Source organism: Gobio gobio (genome assembly GCF_949357685.1).
Source record: "Gobio gobio genome assembly, chromosome: 2".
Lineage (NCBI taxonomy): Eukaryota > Metazoa > Chordata > Actinopteri > Cypriniformes > Gobionidae > Gobio > Gobio gobio.
The window spans coordinates 8,707,111-8,717,571 of NC_137098.1; the positions used below are offsets into that span (position 1 = coordinate 8,707,111).

General features: G+C 40.5%; 1 protein-coding gene across 6 annotated transcripts in view; it reads left to right on the top strand.

Moving 5' to 3' along the window:
• Nucleotides 1-10,125, top strand: part of mrvi1 (murine retrovirus integration site 1 homolog) — a 72,277-nt gene extending 62,152 nt beyond the window's left edge. For 3 of the 6 annotated variants that reach the window (XM_079845273.1, XM_079845276.1, XM_079845278.1), the window contains 3 exons: nucleotides 2,073-2,189; nucleotides 9,176-9,304; nucleotides 9,390-10,125. In XM_079845273.1, the coding sequence (XP_079701399.1) occupies nucleotides 2,073-2,189; nucleotides 9,176-9,304; nucleotides 9,390-9,630 (487 nt within the window). In that variant the 3' untranslated portion in view covers nucleotides 9,631-10,125. Of the gene's footprint in view, nucleotides 1-2,069; nucleotides 2,190-9,175; nucleotides 9,305-9,389 lie in introns of all 6 variants that reach the window. The other 3 variants (XM_079845274.1, XM_079845277.1, XM_079845275.1) reach the window with 2 other exon arrangements.
• Nucleotides 10,126-10,461: the final 336 nt, after the last annotated feature.

A 10,461-nucleotide genomic window follows, 5' to 3' on the forward strand; every position in this document is an offset into this window, starting at 1 on the left:
TTATTAAGCAGATACGTTCAGTTTTTATTTGTATTGTCTGTTCTCTAACTGAATTAAATTATTTTATTACTATAAAAAAATAAAAAAGGCGGTGGGTGGTGCCACGGTGGGCAAGTGATGTAACCGGTGTTGAGTCTGGACACCGGAAACACCGGCAACACCGACTATCGTAGCAAGCCTAGTTCCTTCAAACAGAACCAATGAGGTTTCTTCTCGTGTTACGCAGCACGTTTGAGCAAGAACCATTGAGGTTCATTCTTGTGTTACGCAGCACGTTTGAGCTTCTGCAAGAACCAATGAGGTTCATTCTTGTGTTACGCAGCACGTTTGAGCTTCTGCAAGAACCAATGAGGTTCATTCTCGTGGTACACAGCATGTTTGAGCTTCTGCAAGAACCAATGAGGTTCATTCTCGTGTTACACAGCACGTTTGAGATTCAGCAAGAACCAATGAGGTTCATTCTTGTGTTACGCAGCACGTTTGAGCTTCTGCAAGAACCAATGAGGTTCATTCTTGTGTTACGCAGCACGTTTGAGTTTCTGCAAGAACCAATGAGGTTCATTCTCGTGTTACGCAGCACGTTTGAGCTTCTGCAAGAACCAATGAGGTCCATTCTCGTGTTACACAGCACGTTTGAGATTCAGCAAGAACCAATGAGGTTCATTCTTGTGTTACGCAGCACGTTTGAGCTTCTGCAAGAACCAATGAGGTTCATTCTTGTGTTACGCAGCACGTTTGAGTTTCTGCAAGAACCAATGAGGTTCATTCTCGTTTTACACAGCACGTTTGAGATTCAGCAAGAACCAATGAGGTTCATTCTTGTGTTACGCAGCACGTTTGAGCTTCTGCAAGAACCAATGAGGTTCATTCTTGTGTTACGCAGCACGTTTGAGATTCAGCAAGAACCAATGAGGTTCATTCTCTTGTTACGCAGCACATTTGAGCTTCCGCAGGAACCAATGAGGTTCATTCTCATGTTACGCAGCATGTTTGAGCTTCCTCAAGAACCAATGAGGTTTGTTCTCGCGTGTCAAGCAGGTTCGGTTGAGCTTCTTGAGCATTCCATCACCCCCTCTCCACATTTTTAGTTCTAACCACTTACATACATGGGGGGTACTCTGGGTTCGGGCCAAATTCCAGGCTCCAAGCCCTCCCCCCACGCCAAATACGCATTTAAATTTACTCTCTATAAATTATATGTAATTGTGATCTTGTGAAAGTACCTTTTGTGCAATGGAAATAAAGGTTCTTTATTGGCACCAATGGTTCCATGAAGAACCTTTAATTTCCATAGAACCTTTCCACTGCACAAAAGTTACTTTATAAGTAAAAGAAAAAGGTTCTTCGGATTATACAAATGTTCTCCACACTAAGAAAAAAAATGGTTATTTTAAGAAATGTTCACTGAAAGGTTCTTTTGGAGAGCCACATTTGCTGGTTCAATGGCATTGCTGTGAAAACCGCCTTTTGGGACCTTTATTTTTAAGAGTGGATCCATGGAACCACAGATGCCAATAAAGAATGCATGGCAAATAAAAGATTATAACTTACCAAACCTTCTCATTTTTCTCTGTGTGCTTAAAATAGCACACAAGAATCCCACAAAAGTCCCCTCTGCAGTCAATTGTACATCCTATTTTGTGATTAAATCTAAACATTTGGACAGGAATGTTTGACAAAAAGCAGTCATCAGTGTCCGACCATATTGTTTTACTAAGAAAAGGCGAAGAGCTCGTCACCGTACTGTCATATCCAAATGCCGGGTTTTAACTCAAAGACAGACAGACAATAACAATCTGGTAACATGCGTGCTATATTTTAAACCGAGTGCTGTTTAAAGACCTCCCAAAGGACATGTTTAAACTTTTCATGTCACACCTTTGTCAGAGCTGCAGTGGTATGTGTGCCATGTACCTTTCAGTGGCATTTAAGAATCTCCTTTAGGGCAAAGGTTATTTGTGTTATTACCTGTGGTTATGGTCTGAGAGAGCCGTTGTTCGCACACATCTGCGTAATGGCAATTTTTTTATTGCTCCATCTCTGTCTCTCCTTTCCTATGTGAAACAAAGCAGTGGAAACCCTCTGACGGAGCAGGAAAGTGAAGCAACGCCAACCAAAGTTGTCTGCAGTCCAGAGAAGATTACAGAAGAGATCAAAGCCAAGATTGAAGAAGAAGCGTATAATAAAGGGTAACACCCTTGGCACTGCTGAATGCTTAAATTGTGCATAATTCTCTGCAAACAGTGCCATTTTTGTTTGAAAAATATGCGGGTTACACTTTATTTCGATGGTCAACTTTAGACAATCTGCTAACTATAAGAAACTTTGGAACTCCGTGTCAACTAACTCTGTATTTGCAAAGACTTTTCACTCCTATTACTTATGAGTCAGAGAATCTGCATTGAGCAATATGGCAGAATAAGTCCTGCCCTCTAAGTAAAAGAGCCAATCGCTGATTGGTAAGTCATTACATCACTGCAGCTGCCATTAAAAGCTCCGGTTCCCATAGAAACTAGACTCTCACGCTTAGGACTGCACATGCGCATTGGCTCATCTGGCCTGGAAAATAAGCTTTTTAACGCTATTTGAGCATGAAAAAAAACGGTACAATTTTATTTTACAGTCCTGTTCCCCATGTACATACGATGTACTTATTAATGGCTAATTCAGGCTAATTACTATAACTAGGTACTAACCCTGAACCTACCTGTAAACCTACCCTTAACCCATGCAGTTACTATATTAATCACTACTTTCTTAAGTACACGTGGGTGCACGTACTGTAAAATAAAGTGGAACTGAAATAACATTTTTGGGAAAGTTCATGTCAGATTTTGTTGCTGATTTGAAATAGGTTATTTAATTGTGAGTTTGGAAAGCAGTTTTTGAGATTTCAGGATTCCCCCATTCAAATAGATAGGACTTGGTCTTGGATGCTGAGTGAACAGACTTTCCTTGAAAGGGACTTTGGCATTAACAGACTGTTAGGTTATGGTTAAGGTTAGTAGAATAAGTTGACATTTAGTTCACTTATAGTCAGTAGAATGTCTGTTGGGGGCGCAATAAAGTCTTGTAGTGTTAAAAAAATCTCATGAAGAGAAAGGGAAGTTTCCCAAAATTCTGACAAAAATAAGTCAACAAATGTTTTACCTTAAAAGGCTGATTTTTACACCATATCTCTAGTCCAAAAAATGTTGGGTTTCACTTTATTTTGATGGCCCCTTTAACACATTCTGTTGACTTTAAGTAACGTTGCACCTACATCTCTCAGAGTGTTAGTAGAGTATTAGTAGACTGGTAGGGTTAGGGTTACTTCTAGTCAGTAGAATGTCTGTTGGTGGAGCATCACAATAAAGTTAGCAGATATTAAGCAGACGGTCTACTAATACTCTAATGAGAGTTAGTTGACATGTAGTTGCAGAGTTACTTTCAGTCGACAGAATGTTCAAAAGGGACCATCAAAATAGTGTTACCATAGGTTGCTACAGCTTTATTATAGTTTCAGTAAGTTTGGAATTCATAAACCATAGGCTACTTAAAATTTGAATAGACTTCTGAGTTTTGGTTTGCTTTATAGTGAATCATACACTGAATGTTACAGATGCAGAAAACGTCAGCTTTATTAGACAACAAGCAAATATTTGACCGGACCACATTACAGTCGTTCTTGTGTTTTATTTATTTATTTATTTATTTATTTTTATTCATATGAGAGTTGTACTATTGAGCTTGATGAGGCAAACATACACTAGTGTTAACTAGCCAGTGTTCAAAACAATATCCTTACCTTAGTTAGGAGGTAAGCTTGTAATAATTTGTTACTGGTGGGTTTCCGCAGGAAATTCGAGCATGTCGTCATTCGTCTTTGTGTCATTACGTCACGTCTGTACACATTAGTGACAACTGGAGAGTCACCCGTAGTCAAAAGCAAAAAATTAGACTGTACAGAAATTGAAATCTACAGGAAAATCTGTTTAGTAAATCTGGCCCTTGATGTGATGTGAGCTAAGCGATCATTAGATTTAATCACCGTTGGTAGAGCAATTTATTGTAATGTTTTTTTTCTCAGTTGGTCAGAACAAAAGTGGCAGACATTACTTGTTCAGATGACATCTTCTGGTGAAAATTATTGTTTTGGTCATACTCCAAGACGTAGAGTCTGTGATTCTGAAGTACAGTATCCACACCGGTGCAGTGACTGACAGCCACACACACACTCCTCAAAACATTAGATTCATCCACACTGAGGAGCCGCCGATGCACAATCTACGTACAGATGATAATTCCACAAATAACTGCAATTGCAGGTTTCAAACAGAGATGGCGACAAAGAGGCAAAACTTATGGACTGCAGCTTTAATGTGTCCTTGCTGAATAAAATGGTTAATTTCTTTTAAAAGAAAATCTGTTATTAAAACTTAGAGAAATGTACTTCTGTTTTACTAAAGTCATTGGTCCCACTTTATCTTAGGTGTCTTTGACTACTATGTACTTACATCTAAAAAAATAAGTACAATGTACTTATTGGGCCCTATCTTGCACCCAGCGCAATTGACTTTGTACACCGACGCATGTGTCATTCCTATTTTGCACCCGCGCAAAGCGCGCTTTTCCCTCCACAGAAGCACGTCGCTAAACTAGTGAATGCACTTGCGCTCCCTGGGCGGGTCAGCGCAAAAAAGGAGGCGTGTTCCGGCGCAAACAATCCCTGGTGCTATTTTGCTGTTCCATTAAACAATTGCGCCACTGACCAGAAAAAACCTAGTCTAAAGTCAGTGGCGCGTTGCGCGTTGTTCATTATGCTATTTTAAGGGCGCATGCTTGACCATAATGTATAGCGTGCACAACGCGCATACACTTTGCTCATGTAATCTACACAGATGCAACAGTTATTTTTGCAAATCATAAATTGTTACACTAAAAAATATATATATAATATATATAATAAAAAAATAGGCATAAATCTAGCTTACAAATGATTCAGGCTAATTGTAATAATTAAGGATAAGACCTGTTTGCCCAATAGTGGCAAGACATATATGTATATAAGGACATCTGACAAATTGGTTTGTCCGTCAAGAACCAGGAACAAAAATCGACTGAAAAACTGAAAAAACTGAAAGACTGAAAAAAAAAAAAGACTGTGAAATCACCTTTACCATAATGTACAACATTACAACTTCACTTCTCTGTCTTTCACTGCTCTTACAAGAACATCAGTCTCCTCGGCTGTGAACCGCTCCTGGCGTGCGCCTGGTAAATACGCCATAATAATAGCAATCCATAATGGAACTTGCGCACCTGCTTTTAAAGGGAATGTTGGATGACGCTCGGATTGGTTTATTCGCGTTACGCCCAAACCACACCTATGAATAATGAAGCTACTTCAGACCAACCCATTTTAGATTTGCGCCGGGCGCAAGAGCCATTTATTCCGCCGGGAAAATAGCAACAGCGCCGAGACCCGCCCACAAAGTTACTTGCGCTTCGCGTTTTGACACTTGCGTTTCAGATCGTTAAAATAGGGCCCATTGTGTTCATATTGTCTTGCAAAACACTTTTGCTGATATTAAGGTGGGATACAGGTAAAGTTAGTGACAGGTGTGGTGGTATGGGTCAGTTTAAGGGTAAAGTTAGTGACAGGTGTGGTGGTATGGGTCAGTTTAAGGGTAAAGTTAGAGACAGGTGTGGTGGTATGGGTAAGTTTAAGGGTAAAGTTAGTGACAGGTGTGGTGGTATGGGTCAGTTTAAGGGTAAAGTTAGTGACAGGTGTGGTGGTATGGGTCAGTTTAAGGGTAAAGTTAGAGACAGGTGTGGTGGTATGGGTAAGTTTAAGGGTAAAGTTAGGGACAGGTGTGGTGATATGGGTAAGTTTAAGGGTAAAGTTAGAGACAGGTGTGGTGGTGTGGGTAAGTTTAAGGGTAAAGTTAGGGACAGGTGTGATGTATGGGTAAGTTTAAGGGTAAAGTTAGAGACAGGTGTGGTGGTATGGGTCAGTTTAAGGGTAAAGTTAGGGACAGGTGTGGTGGTATGGGTAAGTTTAAGGGTAACGTTAGTGACAGGTGTGGTGGTATGGGTAAGTTTAAGGGTAAAGTTAGGGACAGGTGTGGTGGTATGGGTAAGTTTAAGGGTAAAGTTAGTGACAGGTGTGGTGGTATGGGTACGTTTAAGGGTAAAGTTAGGGACAGGTGTGGTGGTATGGGTAAGTTTAAGGGTAAAGTTAGTGACAGGTGTGATGTATGGGTAAGTTTAAGGGTAAAGTTAGAGACAGGTGTGGTGGTATGGGTCAGTTTAAGGGTAAAGTTAGGGACAGGTGTGGTGGTATGGGTAAGTTTAAGGGTAACGTTAGTGACAGGTGTGGTGGTATGGGTAAGTTTAAGGGTAACGTTAGTGACAGGTGTGGTGGTATGGGTCAGTTTAAGGGTAAAGTTAGGGACAGGTGTGGTGGTATGGGTAAGTTTAAGGGTAACGTTAGTGACAGGTGTGGTGGTATGGGTCAGTTTAAGGGTAAAGTTAGGGACAGGTGTGGTGGTATGGGTCAGTTTAAGGGTAAAGTTAGGGACCGGTGTGGTGGTGTGGGTAAGATTAAGGGTAAAGTTAGGGACAGGTATGGTGATATGGGTAAGTTTAAGGGTAAAGTTAGGGACAGGTGTGGTGGTATGGGTAAGTTTAAGGGTAAAGTTAGTGACAGGTGTGATGGTATGGGTAAGTTTAAGGGTAAAGTTAGGGATGGTGTGATGTATGGGTAAGTTTAAGGGTAAAGTTAAGGACAGGTGTGGTGGTATGGGTAAGTTTAAGGGTAAAGTTAGGGACAGGTGTGGTGTTATGGGAAAGTTTAAGGGTAAAGTTAGGGACAGGTGTGGTGGTATGGGTAAGTTTAAGGGGAAAGTTAGGGACAGGTGTGGTGGTGTGGGTAAGTTTAAGGGTAAAGTTGGGGGCAGGTGTGGTGGTGTGGGTAAGTTTAAGGGTAAAGTTAGGGGCAGGTGTGATGGTATGGGTAAGTTTAAGGGTAAAGTTAGGGACAGGTGTGGTGGTGTGGGTAAGTTTAAGGGTAAAGTTGGGGGCAGGTGTGGTGGTGTGGGTAAGTTTAAGGGTAAAGTTAGGGACAGGTGTGGTGATATGGGTAAGTTTAAGGGTAAAGTTAGGGACAGGTGTGATGTATGGGTAAGTTTAAGGGTAAAGTTAGGGACAGGTGTGGTGGTATGGGTAAGTTTAAGGGTAAAGTTAGGGACAGGTGTGGTGGTGTGGGTAAGTTTAAGGGTAAAGTTGGGGGCAGGTGTGGTGGTGTGGGTAAGTTTAAGGGTAAAGTTAGGGACAGGTGTGGTGATATGGGTAAGTTTAAGGGTAAAGTTAGGGACAGGTGTGATGTATGGGTAAGTTTAAGGGTAAAGTTAGGGACAGGTGTGGTGGTATGGGAAAGTTTAAGGGTAAAGTTAGGGACAGGTGTGATGTATGGGTAAGTTTAAGGGTAAAGTTAGGGACAGGTGTGGTGGTATGGGTAAGTTTAAGGGTAAAGTTAGGGACAGGTGTGGTGGTGTGGGTAAGTTTAAGGGTAAAGTTGGGGGCAGGTGTGGTGGTGTGGGTAAGTTTAAGGGTAAAGTTAGGGACAGGTGTGGTGGTATGGGAAAGTTTAAGGGTAAAGTTAGGGACAGGTGTGGTGATATGTGTAAGTTTAAGGGTAAAGTTAGGGACAGGTGTGGTGGTATGGGAAAGTTTAAGGGTAAAGTTAGGGACAGGTGTGGTGATATGGGTAAGTTTAAGGGTAAAGTTAGGGACAGGTGTGGTGGTATGGGAAAGTTTAAGGGTAAATTTAGGGACAGGTGTGATGTATGGGTAAGTTTAAGGGTAAAGTTAGGGACAGGTGTGGTGGTATGGGAAAGTTTAAGGGTAAAGTTAGGGACAGGTGTGGTGGTATGGGAAAGTTTAAGGGTAAAGTTAGGGACAGGTGTGGTGATATGTGTAAGTTTAAGGGTAAAGTTAGGGACAGGTGTGGTGGTATGGGAAAGTTTAAGGGTAAAGTTAGGGACAGGTGTGGTGATATGGGTAAGTTTAAGGGTAAAGTTAGGGACAGGTGTGGTGGTATGGGTAAGTTTAAGGGTAAAGTTAGGGACAGGTGTGGTGGTATGGGTAAGTTTAAGGGTAAAGTTAGTGACAGGTGTGGTGGTATGGGAAAGTTTAAGGGTAAAGTTAGTGACAGGTGTGGTGGTATGGGTAAGTTTAAGGGTAAAGTTAGTGACAGGTGTGGTGGTATGGGTAAGTTTAAGGGTAAAGTTAGTGACAGGTGTGGTGGTATGGGTAAGTTTAAGGGTAAAGTTAGTGACAGGTGTGGTGGTATGGGTAAGTTTAAGGGTAAAGTTAGGGACAGGTGTGGTGATATGGGTAAGTTTAAGGGTAAAGTTAGGGACAGGTGTGGTGGTATGGGAAAGTTTAAGGGTAAAGTTAGGGACAGGTGTGGTGTTATGGGTAAGTTTAAGGGTAAAGTTAGAGACAGGTGTGGTGTTATGGGTAAGTTTAAGGGTAAAGTTAGTGACAGGTGTGGTGGTATGGGTAAGTTTAAGGGTAAAGTTAGTGACAGGTGTGGTGGTATGGGTAAGTTTAAGGGTAAAGTTAGGGACAGGTGTGGTGGTATGGGTAAGTTTAAGGGTAAAGTTAGAGACAGGTGTGGTGTTATGGGTAAGTTTAAGGGTAAAGTTAGGTGTAAAGGAAGTGTCAACAGTGTGATTATAAATGTAATTATAGAAATTAATTACAGATGTAATTACATGCAGGTATTTTTTTTTAATTTAAGTACAATGTAAAAAGATGTATGTACACAATAAGTGCATTGTATCAAATGATTAATTTAAATGTAAGTACATAGTAGTTAAAGCCACCTAATATAAAGTGGGTCCCTGTCATTCTTTTTAATGTGAATAAACCATAATTCTTAAAGGGGTTAATGTCAGGATTAAACAAAGACAAATTCGGCATATTCTCAGAAGATTCATAGAGCATTTTTCTGCTCACATAAACTCACATACACCTCAAAAGCATATTTTGATTTCAATAAAAGCTAAATGGCACGGCATGCTGCATAAATGTTTCCTGAAAATGATCTTACTGAAGCTTTACAAAACAAAATAAGTTTCTACAGTTCATGAATGAACCTACTGTATTATAATGAACTTCACTGTAGATACCAAGAAGGACTGAAGAGAAGTAAAGAACTTCAGGAGCTGAAGGAGGAGGAAGAGAAAGCAGAAGAGAAGCAGGAGTCTGAAGAGGAAACTACAGGAAATGCTGATAAAGACAGGAAGTCTAATAGGTAACCCTGACTGACTTCAAAGTGTTCGGCTGTCACATCATTTTCAAGAACTCTCTAGTCATGGTGCTTGTGTGCTGTCTTTCAGCAGGTTTGAGGAGGCATTGGAGCTCGTTGACCGGATATGCCCAAAATTCTTCCGACGGAATCGGGTGCTTTGGATTGTCCTCACCCTGTTCTTCGCTTCATTCATTATGGTCAATGTCATAAACTTCTTCAGTAGCCGCTACAGTGACAGCGGAGACACGTCAGCCGAGAAGTCGGCCGTTCCAGGCAAGAAGAAGTTTTTTGGACTGAATGTGGGGTCGAAGACTCCTGCCCCGGAATGACACGACTTTCCACGAGTCTTTCACACTGCATTTAGTGAATAGCAGAACTACCTGTTATTGTTTAGGGACCAAGTGTGCTTAGATGACCAATCAGATGTGCATTGATAGGGAAAGTTCTCGCGGAGAAACGCTTTGTGCGACTAATGTCACATTTGATATACGATTATACCACTCAAACCTTATGATTAAACTTCTCAGGTTTTGTGAAATATATGTTTGAAATATTAACTACGATATTTAATACAGAATTTGGTACAGTTGTCTATGTTGTTTATTTGAATCGACATTCCAAGGTAGATCCTGAAGTGCAATATTTTGCGACTGGTAGTGGACGGTTGTGTGTGGGCTTGTGCCTTCACTGATTTTAATAGTTCAGAATTTTTCACAACTTTGAAGAGCACTTTTAACTAGCATGAACGAATCCATATTTGCACATGTGTGCTTGTGTTTACTGTTGTGCCACTTCACCTTGTAATAAAGGTGCTTGAAAATCACACGTGGTTGTTTCCGGAGTGTATGCGCTATTTATTCTTCACAATACAGTAAATGGGGGAATTTCATTTGAAAAAATTCATAAAGTAAGTCACAATTACGACTTAAATGTTTAAATTATGAGATAAGACGTCATGTACAATCACATTTTTTAGCTCATAATTTTGACTTTTTATGTCATAATTATGAATTCTACTCACTGAAAGTTGTTTGAAAGTCACAAAAACAATGTACGGGTCATATTTCACCACAAAAATCATGCATAAAGAAAGTCATAATTATGAGATATAGTCATAATTATGCCAATGATGTACATTCAAACTTTTTATCTCATAATTA